Here is a 19598-nt window from a genome sequence, read left to right as displayed (position 1 = left end):
ATGTTTTATATGTCTGACGTTAATTATTTCTTTAAAAAAAAGAAAAAGACAAAAACAACAGAAATTGCCTAACCATAAATTGAAGGACATCATTTTTATTTACTAGGATGTATATGTATGTATGTATCTATTTATCTGTCGATCGATATATATATATAAAAAAAAAATCCTCATCTCACCCCTCGGGTGGTGTCCGTCCGTCCCTCATTCAGCTCGGGTCCTCTACCAGAGGCCAGGAAGAATGAGGGTTCTGCGCAGTATCCTTGCTGTTCCCAGCACTGCACATTTCTGGACTGAGATGTCCGATGTTGTTCCCGGGATCTGTTGCAACCACTCATCTAGTTTGGGGGTCACTGCCCTGAGTGCTCCGACCACCACAGGCACGACTGTCACCTTTACCTTCCAGGCTCTCTCCAGCTCCTCTCTGAGCCCTTGGTATTTCTCGAGTTTCTTGTGTTCCTTCTTCCTGATGTTTCCATCACTTGGGACCGCTACATCCACTACAACGGCTTTCCTCTGCCCTTTATCTATGATCACGATATCTGGTTGGTTCGCCATTACCATCTTGTCAGTCTGGATCTGGAAGTCCCACAGGAGCTTCGCTCTGCCATTCTCCAAAGGGCGGCTGGATAGCTCAGTTGGTAAGGCATCGGTTTGGCATACAGTTTGGCATACGGGAGACGGTGGTTCGAATCCCGCTTGGGGCAAAAATGAGCACATAACACCATCCAGTGTGGGTCCTTGGGCAAGATCCTTCGCGCTAATGCCTACCTCATACAATGATGATAGACAATAAAACGAATGACATGCCGGCTCAGACGTCGCCCGGCCAAACAAGGTCTGCGTCAGGTGCTGGGGAACCAGAGCACCTTGATGAAAAATGGGCTACTGGAACAAAGTGGAGATGGGCGAGATGCGATATAGATATAGATATAGAGAGAGAGATATGTGTGTGTGTGTGTGATCTAAATGTGATATTTATACCGTGCACTACTTAATTTCAGCAATTTATGCTTATTTATAGTTGCAGTGTTTCTTTGAAAAAGACCAATCCGTGTTATATCACCCTTGTTCTTGGTGAAGGACTGTTGTTCATATTGTCTAAGCAATATTCAGTATGCCTGTCCACAAGATGAGACCCTTCTTTTCTTAAGTGGAACTATTATCATGTAAAAATAACAATAGTAAGCAGCATGAGGTATGTGACCAAAAATACTGTCATGTTAACTGGCACGATTATGCGGTTATCAAGTCTAATTTAAAGCCCACTGGAGTGCAGCAGACAAATTATGAAATTGCTCTCGTTAGCTCCTGAACCTGCCACAACATTAGGAACCCCTGCACAAAACATAAATAATTGTATCAAGCCTTTACAACAGGGGTCTCAAACTCAGTTCCTGAAGGGCCGCTCGCTGTCCTGCATGTTTTCCAAGTCTCCCTGTTGCAACACACCTGATTCAAATGAACAGATCATCAGCAAGCTCTGCGGAAACCTGACATTGAACCTGTTCATTTGAATGAGGTGTGTTGCAGCAGGGAGACTTGGAAAACATGCAGGACAGCGTCCCTCCAGGAACTGAGTTTGAGAACCCTGCTTTACAATGACAATACTGCTCATTTTCATTGACATTTTCAGAGCCATGTTAATTTAACAATATGTTTGGGATTATGTTTTAGTATGCAGGCAGAAGGTTATCTGGACCATAGCTGGATGCTTCATTACATTCTTCCTGACTGACACCTTGGAAAACTGGCGCGATAATCACATGATTTCTGTATGATGTCACAATGGAAATTGTCTCTGCACAATTAAATCATTCTACTGAACATTTTTAATTTGTATTTGATGGTTCTCCTTGTAACTAAAAGTCTGTTGCACACCAAGCCGGCCGTCATCTGCATGTTGGGCCGGTTGTGTTTCATGATTGGAGGCACTCAATGCATGTTGTATATGTACCAGTATGTGTTCTTTTGGTGACGAGCAGTGTTTGTGTTTGCGTGAAATACATTTCTAAAATTTGGGCCGAAAGGTTCAACCTTAGTTTCCTCAGACCATTGCAAAATCTCCCAAACACGTGTGAACTTGTTATGGTCCAGAGAAACCAAGGCTGAATATTTTGGCCTAAATATTGAAAGGTGTGTTTGACATAAACACAGCACTGCTCATTAACAAAAGAATACATGTTCATACCTACATTCAAACAAGCATGATGGTGGCAACATCATGTTGTGTGACTGTTTTTTTTTCTTATTTTTACCTTACCTTTGACATGGTGGAGGGAATTATAAAGACTTATAAATAGCATTCAATGCTACTACTGTAGAAAAACGTCAGGAAAAGCACAGTAGAACAATTGAAATATATTTGAGGCATTTTAAATGGCAGCAGATGTGTGGTGACGACCATTTGACATGAGCTTGAATATGATTGGTTTATTCAGAACGTGGCCAAATCCACTTGTCAAAGCGGGCGCACACTTTGTGCAAGCATCTTTCATTGTCTATTTTTACTTCTGCTCTCGAAAGTTTATTTTTTCCATCAGTTGAGTTGGACATGTCATAAGTTGGAACAAAAACCCAAAAAACAAAGTTTGGCAATTTATATTAGTCTGACTTGTTCATATCACAAACATAATTCATTTGAACAGGGGTTTGTAGACTGTTTTATTCACTGTATGGAGGTATGTGTATATGCATGCATGCTTGTATAGTATGTATGCGTGTATGCAAGGTTTTTAAGTTGCGTGCATAACATAAGTGCTCTCTCGCTCTTTTTGTTATTTTACAGTCTTAATCATTTTACATTTTCCTCTCACAATTATAGGAGAATATGCGATACTAGTACAATGCAATATGCAAGGGTCGTAGTTTGGAAATATGTGTTTATCTAAAAGACTTTGACATTTTAAAACAAACAAACAAAATGTCCAGGACCCCTCACACATAGTGGAAGAAAACAACTGAACCCCACATATTACTGGTGTTCCTAACTTTTCATATCAAACTTCAATTTTCAATTTCCTGTCTATTCTGCCACTGATGTCAATATTCCAGTTTGTCCTACATGGATTAAGCCCTCTGTAAAGAGTGTCAAGTATTAATTCTCCTGATACTCCTCTAATGCGATTACGTGGAATCATCTTAATGATGCCACAAAGAGTAGCTTAAAGAAGACAGCAGAAAGTGAAACAAATGTGTCACTCAGACAATTTTGTGGTTGTTGTATTGTGTTTAATTCTATCTTCTTGTGGATGGTTTTATCGGTAATTCCTTTTATTTGTCGCTAATAAATTGGCAACTGGGTACATTACCCTGTAGACGCAAGTAATTCTTCATTACACATGCAAATACTGTGCTGCATGCACTCATGGGAATCTGCTGTCCTTGTAGCTATTTACGTTTTGGTGCTATTGAGATAGGACGCTTTATAGTGCTAGTTGACCTGACAGTTCATGAGAATGAATGAAATACTCATCACAATACGGTAGTCGTTTTCTGGTGGAAAGTGGAGCAACCTCACCAAAAAAACCCCAACATTCCAGCCTGCACTTCCAACATCAGGGTCTCGACAGGCCAGCACTCTCCTCTATTATTCAAAGTCTCACTCCCTCAATATATTTTTTAAAGGAACTGGGCCAAGCCTGAGCACATGCAGCAGGTCTGCTCCTCCATTGCGCTTCACCTGCATGCCGTGCTGGTGGGCGAACATTCGGTTCCGCATGACTAATAAGAAATAAAAATAGACATGACACAGTGCTTATACATGTGTGATAGTATAGAAAATAAATACGTTGTGCATCAAGTGTGTAATGCGGAAGAAATACAGGAAATAAATAAAAACATCAATCTGAAAAAATAAACCCTTAACTGTGCAGCATTTGCCTTTATGAAATCCTCTATGAATGAGACATTTTGTTCTCATGCTCCAGTGCATCGCTCCATCTTCGCTTCTTTGATTTCTTACACAGGATAATGTTTGCAAGCTTTGTTTAATGTAGTCCCCTTCCCAGCGTTTTCATTTCCTGAAAACACAGTCAATGGGAATCAGTTATCAAGGCTGCGGGAGTGGCTGTGCCACATACACTTCGTCCTCTGAGTGTGAGAATGCAAATCTATCGGATAGCCCAGTCTGAGCGTGAGGAAAGGAGAGAAAGGGGGGTACGCGCCCTCTTGTGGCAAAAAAGCAGAACATAATGTCCTCAGTACGTCAATACAGTCAATTATTTAGCTGGTCACTGCACTCCGAAAGTGGTGGTGTATTCACCGATTTCACTATTGAGTTCATGTGTCTGTATTGATCCGTGGATAGTCGTCCCATTTCCCCCCACTCATAACTGGTTGGTCCACACCCTCTTCTTCTGATGAACCATTTGATTGTCAAATCTAGGTTATCCATGATTGACTATAGAGCCAGATTTATTCCTAATCCCAGAAAAATGGTTTAGTTCTGCCTGCATCTCTCATTCTTTGTGTGGGTGCATGAAGCATATAAAAGGTGGGCAGAAGATATTCAATGGATGTATCAGCAGTAAATAAAACATGTTGTTATGTACGCTGTTGGAAAAATATGCAATTATTTGTAGTTGACAACATATTCTGTGCCCGTTTCCTCACAAAGAAAAGGGCAGAGGAGGGGCAGGAAGTAGGGAGTGGCACAGATGGAGGCTTGCATCTCTGTTGCCATGGTTACAAGAGAGGAGCTAGTGAATCAATTACGGCTGCTCCCAGTGGAAACAGATCTGTCGGACGCCGCTTTTGTCGCTAGGTGCAATGATGAACCAATCGGGAGGCTGTCCGAAGCTAGCCAATTGGATGATGTTTTTCTCTTTTACTCTCCTGTTTATATTGTATGTCTGGCTTTTTGGGCAGATGTGATGAATGTGTATGTTGTTGCAAAGTGAATCCATCAGCGTAAAACTTGTCGCATATGGTTTGCTACTTTGGAACGTTGAAGAAGGGCACCAAATGAATACATCCCCTGCACATGCGTACATCACATTTCTCTCTTGTACGGTGTCACTCAAGCCACATTCATATCTTTATTTTGTGTCAGCACCTACAATGTTGCCAAAGCGTCACAACAGATACATGCTTGTCTTTAACACGGAGCAAGGACAATTTGAAGCCTACAAAGTGAGAGTAAGAAAAGTCTCCTCTCATGACACATGCTGCCAAGAACACGTCACCATCAACAATCGCCTTCTGCTCTTCCTGCCTGTTGTTTTACAGTAGAGTAACTAATTAAGTAATTTGGGGGGGATTGCACCATTGCTTTCCAAATGAATGAACAATGTGGTTGTGTGTCTATTTCAGCGGTGTGTATGCGTGGGGTGGAAGCATGCTCCATATTGCCCTGTCCTAGCTCATGTTTTTGCTGGATGCTTCCCTGTCCTACTTTTCCAACCAATGGAGGGAGTGCAGATGTGGAAATAAATGATTTAAAATTGATTTCTTCCCTCTTCTTTGTGATATTTTATATTTTAACATGTGTAGTTCTTTATATGCAGAGGGGCTAGCCATTGAGTAATGTGTGCTGCTGCTCAACATCCACCTCTAAATAGAATGTTAAATATTGTATACCGTGCTCTCTCTCTCTCTCTCTTTCTATCTCTCTAGCTCTCTCTCTCTATCTCTCCCTGCCTCTCTCCATCTGTTTTTCTCACTCACACACACTCATAAATATGATTGTCAAAGCTCCAAAGCTATTTCAGGAGCCAGATTGATGTTTAAACTTTTCTTTGGAATGATGTCACACTTAATGATGCCTATGATTCTGATTATGAATATGCATTTGTAAGTATTCACCTTTGCTCTCGATTTATTTCTTGTGCCATTAATGCATGTGTGCAATTGGCGGTGGCCCGAGCAGTTCATGTTAAAACAATACAATTCTCAAGCATTTTCAGGCACCTCACAGCTACTTATTCCATCCTTCCATCCATTTTCAACACCGCTTATCCTGAAGAGGGTCGCCGGGGGTTACTGGAGCCAGTCCCAGTTGACTTTGAGTGGAAGGCAGACTACCTGAACTAGTCGCCAGCCAGTCACAGGGCACAAAAAGAGCCAAACAACCATTTACAGCCACATCCACACCGTCACGTGAGTGGGAACCGATCCCACGCTGTCCGCAGGCAAGTTAAGCAAATGTACCACTACACCATCAGCAACTCAGTTATTTTTTTAAGAATGTAAAAAATAAAATAAGATGGAGGGTAAAGACATGTACATGAGATGTTTGGCAGAACATGATATATTGTGAGTGTTGCATCTCATGGTGCAAGTGTGCAGCTTACTGGGAGGCAGTGGGGGTGGTCTTCAGAGCCTTGGCCCAGCAAGGGCACTGTGGGGTGTGCAGGGGCTGATTGAAAAGGTCAGGCTTTCTTCTGAGTGGTGTGGGGGTGTGGTGGGGGGTCGTAAAGGAGAGGAAGCTGCTGCAGCTGAATTGTCATCGTGAATATGTTGTAGCAGTGCACTATTAGCGAGGCATGAACAATCCAGATGTGACTGTTGGCAGACTAGTTCACACCAGAGGATGCTTTGTTTGCTTTGGTGTACGTGTGTGTGTGTACTTGAGGCCTGATTTGGTTTGATTCATTCAACGAAAGCGGTCTCCATCAAGGTAAGTTGATGAATATTTCAGAAGTGGGTCAAAAACTCCTGTGTATTTCATAAAACATACCCATGGGCTCTTGCTCATGTATATCTGTGTGCAAACATGCATCATGTCTGTGCTGGGGATGATGTTACTATGGAGATATAAAGGGGAGTGAAGAAAGGAGGGAGGGGGAGTGCTGGCTCTCCTAGAATCATGCTCAGATGGCACCTCTACTCCCCCACTCACACAGAGTATGCAACCTTGTAACAGGTTACTCACAAGCTTGCACGTACGCATATTGGGTCGCCATGCATGCTAAGGCGATGGGCAGCAGCTTTTCTATATGCGGCACACACTCTTTCATAATTTAAAGAAGCACACTGAAAATATACCACGCTCCCACTGCCCTCAACCTCTTACCTTGAACTCTGCTCTCCCTCTAAGATACACCTACTACTTCATCTTCATCTAAATACAAAGAAATGACTCTTAGGAGAGGAAAATGTGTGTAGCTTTTAAAACGTTTATTTGTTTGTGTAAATGATTAATTCCTCAGGGAGGGTGACTTCATTGATGAACATATCGACATTACTTGGTGATTGAAATTTAAAAAGCAAAGCAATTTTTTTTTTTAAGTTTCTGCATTAGAACTATTTCCGATTAGAGGAGAAGGCTCCCTCGGACTGCTAAATGTAGTTCACAAGACGTGTTTGAAGCGTTTCTTTCTACATGTTGCAATAAAAGCCACAACTTTGCTGTCAAGTTGGATTCAGTATGACAGTTGCGGGCGGACATTTTTGAAAAAAACGCATGAATCCAGTTTAGGCCGAGAAGCAATTATAGGGTGCTTTATAAATTCTTGGAAAGCAGGACAGATTTGAACGAGAATCAACAGTAAAAAAGGTCATTAGGTCAGGGCCAAACTGTGATAAGCTATGCGCTTTTAAAAATTCTGGCTTTTATGTACTGAGTAATATTAATATGTGTGATGTAGATTTTATGAGGAAGATAATCCAGGATTCTGTGCTGGCTTTGGGAAACCTGACAGTCATGTGAGTCATCAAGTAATGAGAAAAGAAACTTTTTGTCAAAAATATCCATGAAAGGTGCTTCGCTTGAACATGCTTTGACTCTTGTCATGTGTAAATTCTCGCATAACAGTCATAGTTCGACATTGATGCATATTGCTGCTCAGTGATGACTGCGGATCAGTGTGTGATGATTATGAATATTTTGTCCAAATAAAATCATGTTTTCCACATGGGGGAAAATAGGACGGGAGTTTATGAAGGATTAATCCTGGGATTAGCAAACAGGGATGTTCATACAAATTGATGACAATTGTGCAGGAGGAGTACCAAAACACACTCTACAGCACCGGGAGAATCAGAGCCTATCCTCAATCAGTTGAAATAATTCATTCCATCAAGTTAAAAATAAATTAAATTAAAAAAAAGAATAACCAGAGAGCAGAAGACTAATGAAGGTCTTCTGAGGGAAAAAATATAGATTTTAGTAGTGTATTATAGAAACAAGCGAATATCGTGTGCATTATTTGGGTGTCAGGGGAAAAAAAACGCTAAAATCCCTCAAGGTTTCTCATTCACTGAAAGGATATTATGTTCCCATCCTTGGTGGTTTTTTTTTTTCATAATGGCTGCTTGAGAGCGTCATGAAGGATTCACTCGTCCCTGCACCTAACCACTTTGACCACTGAGCGTCGCTCTTTATCTATGAGAGGAAGAGCCTCCGCTTCCATGCATTGAGGCCCCTCCCGTTTTCAGATGCTGTGGAGATCTATTCAGTCTTTGTTAAAAAGAGACAGCGGACGGAAGAACGAAGACAGAGCTCAGGCTAAAATAAGGAATTATTCTTAATTCATGCTTTGCTCATATTGGAAATAAGCATGCCTTGCAGATGGAGCTGCTTTGGGATCTATTTGGGGCTTGTTCTACTGGAGTGTTATTGGGAAACAGCGTCTGGACAGCTTTCTTATTCCATCTCGGAGGAGTTAAACCCCGGCACTCTCGTTGGAAACATCGCCAAGGATGTACATTTAAACGTGCACGACCTAGAATCTCGTTTGTTTCAGATTGTTGCCACCACAAAGAAGAAATTCCTTGAGGTAAATCTAAAGACTGGAGCTCTTTATGTAAATGAAAGAATAGACCGAGAGCAGCTCTGTTCAGAAGAAGTGAAATGCTCCATCAGTGTGGAGGCTGTAATTACCAACCCTTTAAAACTGTATCGTGTAGATGTTGACATTTTAGATGTGAATGATAATGCCCCTTTGTTCACCACGAAGATGCAGAATTTATATATCGCAGAGAGCACATTGCCTGGCGTGAAATTTGCATTGTCTGAAGCCAGTGATGCAGATGTTGGTAAAAACAGCATCAGCACATATAGATTAAGTCCAAATGAGCATTTTTCAATAGCGGTGCATAAAGCAGGCGGCGGCGTGTCTGCTGAGCTGGTGCTGAAGAAAGCTTTGGATCGAGAGAAGCAGCCTCTCATCACCATGACACTGACTGCTGTAGATGGGGGGAGCCCACCAAAATCAGGAACCTCTCAACTTGTAATAAACGTTTTAGACATCAATGACAATATCCCGACATTTAGTGAATCTCTGTACAAGACAACACTGATAGAAAATGCAGCATTAGGCACGCAAATCATGACATTGAATGCAACTGACGCTGATGAGGGGTCGAACAGCGAGATTTTGTATTCGTTAAGAAGCAAAGATCAAGATCATGTGCTGGATGTCTTTGAAATTGAAGCTCAAACAGGTGTAGTGAAGGTGAAAGGTCACATTGATTATGAGGAAAAAAGAGCATACGAGATAAGGGTGGAGGCTACTGATCAAGGCACCCCCCCTATGTCTGCTCATTGCAAAGTGCTGGTTGAGGTTTTGGATGTTAATGACAACGCTCCGGAGGTCACGGTGACATCACTGCACAATGCCATGCCAGAGGATGCCGCCGTGGGCACTGCAGTCGCGCTGGTGTCGCTTTTTGATAAAGACGGTGGTGAAAACGGTCATGTGACTGTACAAATTCAAAATGAAGTTCCATTTAAACTCGAAGAAAATTACAAAAACTATTATTCTCTGCTTGTTGATGAACCGCTAGACAGAGAGAGCGTGCCGCTCTACAACATTACCATCGTTGCCAAAGATAAGGGAATTCCACCTCTTTCCAGCACCAGTGTAGTTTATGTTCACATTTCTGATGTAAATGACAATGCGCCTCACTTCTCAGAACCCCTCGTTAATGTTTACATCAAGGAAAATAGTCAAACAGGAGCAATAATTCATGGAGTGACTGCAGTAGATTTTGACGCTGATGAAAATAGAAAAGTGACATACTCACTTGTGCAAAGCAGCACTTATGCCATGCCGCTAACTACGATGATAAATATCAACTCAGAGAGTGGAGACATCATGAGTTTGCAATCTTTTGACTATGAGAAGTTAAAGACGTTTCAGTTTCAAGTTCAGGCCACAGACTCTGGTGTTCCTCCGCTCAGCAGCAACGTCACCGTAAACATTTTTATCCTGGATGAGAATGACAACAGTCCCACCGTTTTGGCTCCCTATTCCGAGCACGGCTCAGTGAACAGTGAGAGCATCCCCTATTCTGCCGAAGCGGGATACTTTGTGGCAAAGATCAGGGCAGTGGATGCAGACTCTGGATACAATGCACTGCTCTCCTATCACCTGTCTGAGCCCAAAGGCAACAACAACCTCTTCCGGATCGGAACCAGCACCGGGGAGATTCGGACCAAGAGGCGAATGAGTGACAATGACCTGAAAAGTCACCCCTTGGTGGTGTCGGTCTGTGACAATGGAGAAGCCTCCCTGTCAGCGACTGTGTCGATTGATGTGGTGGTGCTTGAAAGCACAGCTGACATCCACACTCCGTTCAGACATGCGCCCAGCAAGGAGGAGACCTTCTCCGCCTTGCACTTGTATCTGCTCATCGCCGTTGTGGCCGTGTCGCTCATCTTTCTGCTCAGCCTCATCACTTTAGTAGCCTTCAAATGCCACAGACAGACAGACGGACCCTTCGACAGGTACAGCGCCCCGATGATCACCACCCACCCTGACGGGAGCTGGTCTTACTCCAAAGCGACTCAGCAGTACGACGTGTGCTTCAGCTCAGACACACTCAAGAGTGACGTGGTGGTTTTCCCTGGGCCCTTTCCGCCTGTGGAAGCAGAACTGATCAGTATTAATGGAGGCGACACTTTTACCAGGACTCAGACCCTTCCTAACTCTGAGAAGGTAGGCTATGCATTCCTTTTCAGACTGCTTGGTTGTATGTTGCTATATTATGCACTCATGCAGAAACGATCAAGTTATGATGGTCTTTCATAAGCATCTTGTCAGGAGTAAATACACCTGTAGTATAATGATACAGTCATTGAAATCTAGAGGGATTGTAACAAAAAGCAATTGTAATGTCCGAAAAGTTTCATATTTTGAGTTCATATAGTTGTTATGAAAGAATGTCTCAAAAAAGGTGTATGGTGGTTTACTTTCAGCATGCTGTAATTTGTGCATCGGTGATAAGTTAAAGTAAAAGTAACAATATAGTGACGTTCAGGCATTGAAAAGTGAAAAGGAGAGTCTGTTGAGCACTAGAGTGGGTTTCATTTGATCCAACAACACGTCACAGATTTGCACTTACTGAAATACAGGTGAAAATGTTACAGTGTATGTTTGTTTTGCAACAGCTGTTCTCAGTATTGTGAGATGCATTGTCCATAGTGATGAACACATGGTTGTATATGAAATTAGCATTTTGTCAGAATTAAATAGTAATTCAGGAATATATCCATTCAATTTGAATTTATAATTTGTAACCTTCACTATTCACTGAATCACAGTTACAGTGGAGTTGGAGGGGGTTGTGGGGATATTCTTGTGAAAAAAAATCTGTAATTTTTGTTCATCCTGAAAAAAGTAATATACGAGCAACGAACCGGTTGGTTCTGAATCGTTACGGCATTGATATGTCAACCATTCAGTTGAGGTATATTTCCAGATTAAGGTGACATGTATGAAGATAACATACCACACCCTGGAGTCAAACTGCATTTTTAAAATAAGATTTTATAGTTTTATGTCATGGGTTTAGTGGCGACTGTGAGCGATCAAATTTGCATCAATATTGTGTGATACTGGTTGTAATTTATACAACCCTCCACTAGAGGGCCCAGTGGACCATGACACGAATGAATCCTCATCTGCGGCGCCGGGCTCCTCCCAAATATGTGCTGTTATTCGTCATTGGAACAAAGAAGCTGAGACGGTGAAAGAGACTGTCACAACAGGGGTGTTACTCGGAAGAATTAATTCAATTTTTCGATTATACTTTCATAGCAAGTACGTTTTTGCCACATTTCTACCTTTATGCCGAAAGCGCATGGATGGAATGATGCGTGCGTCGATCAGATGCAGCTCTGTGCGGACGTATTTGCTCTTCATGCTGCTGGAGTATTATTGGGAAGCCGTGTGCGGCCAACTCTCTTACTCTGTGGCGGAGGAGGTGAATGTTGGGACCGTTGTGGGAAATATTGCGAAGGATTTAAACCTTAACGTGCAAGATTTGGAGTCCCGCATGTTTCAGATCGTTGTGGGAAACAAAAGGAAATACTTTGAGGTAAACCTACACAGTGGCGTTTTGTATGTGAATGAGAGAATAGATCGAGAAGAACTCTGCAGAAACCAAGGCAAGTGTTCACTCGGTGTAGAAGCTGTGATTAATAATCCATTGAAATTGTACCGAATTGAAATTACAATATTAGACGTAAATGACAATTACCCATTATTTTCTCGCCACAAAGAGGAACTGAACATAAGTGAGACAACAGCAGTAGGATCAAAATTTCCTCTCCACCCAGCTCATGATGCAGACGTTGGTAAAAACACTGTAAATTCATACAAGCTCAGCCAAAATGAACACTTTTCACTTGAACGACAACAAGGAGAAAGTGTGACTCCAGAATTAGTGCTTCAGAGGCTTTTAGACCGAGAAGAACAGGCTGTGATCACACTCACATTGACTGCTATTGATGGAGGAACACCACCGAAATCAAGTACAATGACGATTGTTGTCAATGTACTAGATAACAACGACAATGCCCCTGTGTTCAGTCAAACGCTCTATAAAGCGAGCGTGTATGAGAATATCGAGATTGGCACATCAATAATAACCTTAAATGCGACTGATTTAGATGCAGGACAAAATGGAAAGGTGTTCTATTCTTTCAATGCAGGAGGTAGAGAGGAAGAAACAAATGTGTTCTCCATTGATGAAAAAATTGGAATCGTAACAAACAGGAAAATTATCGATTTTGAACAAACAAATGCATTTGAGCTCCGAATACGAGCCAGTGATGGAGGGGTTTCTCCTTTAACCTCTCATGCCAAATTGTTGATTGAAGTTTTGGATGTCAATGACAATGAGCCTGAAATTTCAGTGACAGCATTATTGAATACAGTGAAAGAAGATGCAACCATTGGCACAGCTATTGCGATTGTCTCCGTGTTGGACAAAGACGGAGGTAAAAATGGCTTGGTGCACTGTACAATAAATAGTAATGTGCCTTTCCAACTTGAACCGAATTATAAGAACTCCTATTCTTTGGTTGTTGGTGGTCCTCTTGACAGAGAGAACATCTCAATGTACAATATCAGCATCACTGCAACCGATGAAGGCATTCCACCTTTGTCCAGCACCAGTATTGTTAATGTGCGCATCTCAGATGTTAATGACAACAAGCCTCACTTCTCAGAGCCCCTCGTTAATGTTTATATCAAAGAAAATAGTCCACCAGGAGCAGTAATACATAGAGTGACTGCACTGGATGATGACATTGAACAAAATGGGCATGTGACGTACTCTTTTTTACAAAGTAGTACAGACTCACTGCCAGTCAGTACAATGATAAATATCAACTCAGAGAGTGGAGACATCATGAGTTTGCAATCTTTTGACTATGAGAAGTTAAAAACGTTTCAGTTCAAAGTTCAGGCCACAGACTCTGGTGTTCCTCCGCTCAGCAGCAACGTCACCGTAAACATTTTTATCCTGGATGAGAATGACAACAGTCCCACCGTTTTGGCTCCCTATTCCGAGCACGGCTCAGTGAACAGTGAGAGCATCCCCTATTCTGCCGAAGCGGGATACTTTGTGGCAAAGATCAGGGCAGTGGATGCAGACTCCGGCTACAATGCGCTGCTCTCCTATCACCTGTCTGAGCCCAAAGGCAACAACAACCTCTTCCGGATCGGAACCAGCACCGGGGAGATTCGGACCAAGAGGCGAATGAGCGACAATGACCTGAAAAGTCACCCCTTGGTGGTGTCGGTCTGTGATCACGGAGAAGCCTCCCTGTCAGCGACTGTGTCGATTGATGTGGTGGTGCTTGAAAGCACAGCTGACAACCACACTCCGTTCAGACATCCGCCCAGCAAGGAGGAGAGCTTCTCCGCCTTGCACTTGTATTTGCTCATCGCTGTTGTGGCCGTGTCGCTCATCTTTCTGCTCAGCCTCATCACTTTAGTCGCCTTCAAATGCCACAGACAGACAGACGGACCCTTCGATAGATACAGCGCCCCAATGATCACCACCCACCCTGACGGGAGCTGGTCTTACTCCAAAGCGACTCAGCAGTACGACGTGTGCTTCAGCTCAGACACACTCAAGAGTGACGTAGTGGTTTTCCCTGGGCCTTTTCCGCCTGTAGAAGCAGAACTGATCAGTATTAATGGAGGAGACACCTTTACCAGGACTCAAACTTTACCCACTACTGAGAAGGTAGGATTAAATTCTTTGGGGTTTTTTTTTGTCTGACCAGATGATGTTGATGTTTTAGGCATTTGAATGTAGCCAATAGCACGACTACTATGAAGCACAAAATGCCGTTTCGAAATGTACGTATTAGCAGTAAAAACACCTTAACTTGTAAGTATTTACTTGTTTTTAGTCAAGCTGGTTTACTATCACTCGCACCTGTGACTGCTACATATTTGTAGTGAAAACAACACATTGGCCTTTCTGCAACATTGTCTGTGGTGAGGAAGAACAAAGAAGTGGTTTAATTATGTTTTGTTGTACATTTGTGTTATGTAACATTGACATGGGAAGAGTAATGATGAGGATTTAACATTTGAATCTGTCAACAACCAAAAGGGGTGTCGCTCTTTCTTAAAATGTTTGTACTTGTTAAAATGTAAAACGTCACACACATAGTCATCTCCAGATGTTATTTATTTATTCCTTTTTACCGAATCACTATCACTGCTGTCCAACATTGCGAGACCTATATATATATATATATATATATATATATATATATATATATATATATATATATATATATATATATATATATACTGTATATATAGATTAAAGCTTCAGAAGTACGTTCACTCAAATATACTGTTGAGATAGCTCTAAGATAAGATAAGAAAACCTTTATTAGTCTCGCAATGGAGAAATTCCAAATTCACAGCAGCAAAGTTATGAAAGGAAGAAGTAGAACAATAAAATATAGGAACTGCTGGAAAGGCTGCCACTCTCGCTGCGCCATTTTGAAGTCAAAATACCAAAAATAACACAACACAACACATAGGACACAGACAGTCGTGCAATCTTCACCAATTTTCTGCATACACGTTGTTCAGTTATTGTTCAGCATCTATAGATGAAAGAGGAGAGGATCAGAGTGTCCTTTCACCAGTGGATCAGAGACGTCATGCTGAAAATGTGCACACGTCTGCTACAAGCTAAGTTTTGAAAGCAGACACGAAGCTGTAGTCTCCATTGAACTACACATCCATATAATAACTTCAAGAGGAGAAAATGTTGTTATGAAGTGTTGCTAATTTTATGCTAATTGTTTTGTGTGCAAAAACAATTTCAGAAGCTTGATTTGATGCAACCATCGGACTTAACTTGCTGGAACTTCCACTTATGACGTGTTAATGATAGTTTCATAGAATTTCATACTTTTTTTTATAAAGGTGTCCCATGCTTTGAAAAAGAGTGGCGTAGTTTACTTTCAATATACTGTAAGATATATGTTTGTTGTGTTACAGTGACATTGTAAATAGAATAGTGAGATGTTCAGTAATAGAGGCAGGGGCATTTGAGCTGCAATTTTACTTCACGTGTTTACATACCCTGGATCGTAGTCAAGTTTTTTGTTGGGTTGTTATTTTTCTTATAATGAGTTCTGATGTCGTGTTTTTTAAGACGCTGTCCGTGGTCCTGGACAATTTTTTCGGCCGTACTGAATGAACGAGTTGTCTTAACGTAATATGATTGAAATGATTAACGGCTTCTCGAATGTGTCCATTCACATGTCATATCTTCGTTTGCTTTCATTATTGTAGCGTTACACCTCCATCACAGATGTAGTGGGCGTGGAGGTTACTGTGGAAAACGACTGCTATTGTTATTGTTTGTTTTAAAGAGAACATGTCAGCGACTTATCTGGTTGTTTCTGGATCATGACATTGTTTGTATCTGGATACAACGGACATGATTGAAAATCATATTTTTTTTAAAAACGGTGTACTTTCCGTTTTTATGAAATGTTAAATATTTGTTCTGCACTTAATTGATACCGGTCTTCATGCTGAGTGACATTGATTGTAGTTCTCCGAAATGTCCACTAGAGGACACCGTGGACCGTGGCATTTGAGCTCACTCCGTCACAGGGCTGGGCTCCTCCCAAATGTGCCTGATGATTTCGTCAATAGAACAAAGAAACTCAGACAGTGATATGGGCCGATGCGACAGGGATCGTTTCCCAAAAGAATTTGCAGTTTGTTCACATTTATTCTTCTTATCGGGTGGAGAAGCTGACAGTTTTTGCACCATTTTTACCTTCTGCTTTATGTAAATGTATGGAATGATGCGCACGTTGAGCAGATGGAGCCCTGGGCGGATATATTTGCTCTTCCTGCTGCTGGAGTGTTACTGGGAAGCCGTGTGCGGCCAGCTCTCTTATTCGGTAGCGGAGGAGGTGAATGTTGGGACCGTTGTGGGAAATATTGCGAAGGATTTGAGCCTAAACGTGCAGGATTTGGAGTCCCGCATGTTTCAGATCGTTGCGGGAAACAAGAGAAAATACTTTGAGGTAAACCTGAAGACTGGTGTCCTCTATGTGAATGAGAGAATAGATCGAGAGGAACTGTGTGGAGATGAAGCCAAATGTTCACTCAATGTAGAGGCAGTCATTAATAATCCATTGAAATTGTACCGGGTAGAAATAATAATACTCGATGTCAATGACAATTACCCATTATTTTCTAGTCATAAAGAGGAACTGAACATAAGTGAGACAACAGCAGTAGGATCAAAATTTCCTCTCCACCCAGCTCATGATGCAGACGTTGGTAAAAACACTGTAAATTCATACAAGCTCAGCCAAAATGAACACTTCTCTCTTGAGGTACAAAGAGGTGAAAGTGCGACCCCAGAATTAGTGCTTCAGAGGCTTTTAGACCGAGAAGAACAGGCTGTGATCACACTCACATTGACTGCTATTGATGGAGGAACACCAGCGAAATCGGGCACAATGACGATTGTTGTGAATGTGCTAGATAACAACGACAATGCCCCTGTGTTCAGTCAAACGCTCTATAAAGCGAGCGTGTATGAGAATATCGAGATTGGCACATCAATAATAACCTTAAATGCGACTGATTTAGATGCGGGACAAAATGGACAAGTGTTCTATTCTTTCAATACTGGAGGAAGACAGAAACAAACAAATATGTTCTCGATTGATGAAAAAACAGGAACAGTAACAAATAAGGAAAACATTGACTTTGAAAAAGCAACTGCATTTGAACTCCGAATACGAGCCAGTGATGGAGGGGCTTCTCCCTTAACCTCTCATGCCAAATTGTTGATTGAAGTTTTGGATGTCAATGACAATGAGCCTGAAATTTCAGTGACAGCATTATTGAATACAGTGAAAGAAGATGCAACCATTGGCACTGCTATTGCGATTGTCTCCGTGTTGGACAAAGACGGAGGTAAAAATGGCTTGGTGCACTGTACAATAAATAGTAATGTGCCTTTCCAACTTGAACCGAATTATAAGAACTCCTATTCTTTGGTTGTTGGTGGTCCTCTTGACAGAGAGAGCACCCCAATGTACAATATCAGCATCACTGCAACCGATGAAGGCATTCCACCTTTGTCCAGCACCAGTATTGTTAATGTGCGCATCTCAGATGTTAATGACAACAAGCCTCACTTCTCAGAGCCCCTCGTTAATGTTTATATCAAAGAAAATAGTCCACCAGGAGCAGTAATACATAGAGTGACTGCACTGGATGATGACATTGAACAAAATGGGCATGTGACGTACTCATTTTTGAAAAGTAGCATGGACTCAATGCTACTCACTACAGTGAATATTAACTCGGAAAGCGGAGATATCGTTGCTCTTCAGTCTTTTGACTATGAGAGGGTAAAAATGTTTCAGTTTCAAGTTCAGGCCACAGACTCTGGTGTTCCTCCGCTCAGCAGCAATGTCTCCGTAAACGTTTTTATCCTGGATGAGAATGACAATAGTCCCGCCATTTTGGCTCCCTATTCCGAGCATGGCTCAGTGAACAGTGAGAGCATCCCCTATTCTGCCGAAGCGGGATACTTTGTAGCAAAGATCAGGGCAGTGGATGCAGACTCTGGCTACAATGCGCTGCTCTCCTATCACCTGTCTGAGCCCAAAGGCAACAACAACCTCTTCCGGATCGGAACCAGCACCGGGGAGATTCGGACCAAGAGGCGAATGAGTGACAATGACCTCAAGAGTCACCCCTTGGTGGTGTCGGTCTGTGATCACGGAGAAGCCTCCCTGTCAGCGACTGTGTCGATTGACGTGGTGGTGCTCGAAAGCACAGCTGACATCCACACTCCGTTCAGACATGCGCCCAGCAAGGAGGAGACCTTCTCCGCCTTGCACTTGTATCTGCTCATCGCCGTTGTGGCCGTGTCGCTCATCTTTCTGCTCAGCCTCATCACTTTAGTCGCCTTCAAATGCCACAGACAGACAGACGGACACTTCGATAGATACAGCGCCCCGATGATCACCACCCACCCTGACGGGAGCTGGTCTTACTCCAAAGCGACTCAGCAGTACGACGTGTGCTTCAGCTCAGACACACTCAAGAGTGACGTAGTGTTTTTCCCTGGGCCTTTTCCGCCTGTAGAAGCAGAACTGATCAGTATTAATGGAGGCGACACCTTTACCAGGACTCAGACCCTTCCTAACTCTGAGAAGGTAGGTTTCTCATATCTTTGTAACTTCTGAACTGCGGTGTTGGATGTCGCTATATTATGCACTAAGAAGACAATAGCTCAAGAAATATGACCCACTTTAAGTTTTGGTCTCTTTGTCTTTAGCGTACAAGTACAGTACATTCAAACGCACTTGTAAATACGTTCAAACTTACTTGTGGGCTTAATGCTACAAGCATAGCATTTTACCATAATGCCATTATGGGGTATTGTCTTGCGCATACATTATGGGATAAATGCTCAATGTATATCCTGCATTGCAGCCATAGTAAAACCATACAATTAAGAATAAACAATGTTGACTTGCTTAATTTTCGACCATTTTGGAATTGATATGATTAGAAACGTTTTAAGTGAGTTTTTTTCCCATGATGCCACAGGGTTTGCGCAAGCAGAAGTCAATAGTGCGTGGCATGATGGGAAAAAAAACAAAAACGCTGAAGGTAAATAATTTACTACAGACATAATAAAATCATAGACATAGGAATAAACAGTATTTACTTTTTATTTTTTTAATGTACTGGTAAAATTAATTGTTTTTTTACTCGACCATGCTCACATCAATACCTTGTGGCATTATAGGAAAACGCTACGTTTGTCATATTTTGCCTGAAAATGGATGAACGTATATTTGCGAGTACATTCGAACGTATACGTACTCGCAAGTATGT

The 19598-nt window shown here is 42.0% G+C and overlaps 1 protein-coding gene and 1 long non-coding RNA gene across 34 annotated transcripts in view; one reads left to right on the top strand and one right to left on the bottom strand.

Moving 5' to 3' along the window:
• The window catches only part of LOC127610195 (protocadherin alpha-C2-like), a 138044-nt gene that overhangs the window by 69588 nt on the left and 48858 nt on the right, over positions 1-19598 (top strand). For 4 of the 33 annotated variants that reach the window (XM_052080077.1, XM_052080104.1, XM_052080114.1 and 1 more), the window contains exons 1-2: positions 11881-13168; positions 17658-18433. The exons of 16 other annotated variants lie outside the window; for them this stretch is intronic. In XM_052080077.1, coding sequence (XP_051936037.1) covers positions 12028-13168; positions 17658-18433 — 1917 coding nt within the window. In that variant the 5' untranslated portion in view covers positions 11881-12027. Of the gene's footprint in view, positions 1-8390; positions 10884-11480; positions 14425-17657; positions 18911-19598 lie in introns of those variants that run through there. 13 more of the 33 variants (XM_052080225.1, XM_052080162.1, XM_052080125.1 and 10 more) reach the window with 13 other exon arrangements.
• On the bottom strand, positions 10259-18725 carry LOC127611155 (uncharacterized). The gene is made up of 3 exons (XR_007965246.1): positions 18577-18725; positions 13948-14090; positions 10259-10406 (listed from the first exon to the last, which is right to left on the bottom strand). It is a non-coding gene; the product is annotated as an uncharacterized LOC127611155 (long non-coding RNA).

This window comes from Hippocampus zosterae, chromosome 1 (assembly GCF_025434085.1).
Source record: "Hippocampus zosterae strain Florida chromosome 1, ASM2543408v3, whole genome shotgun sequence".
In the NCBI taxonomy this organism is placed as follows: Eukaryota; Metazoa; Chordata; class Actinopteri; order Syngnathiformes; family Syngnathidae; genus Hippocampus; species Hippocampus zosterae.
The sequence above is the reverse complement of the archived record's forward strand: the minus strand, read 5'-3'. Positions and strand labels throughout refer to the sequence as shown.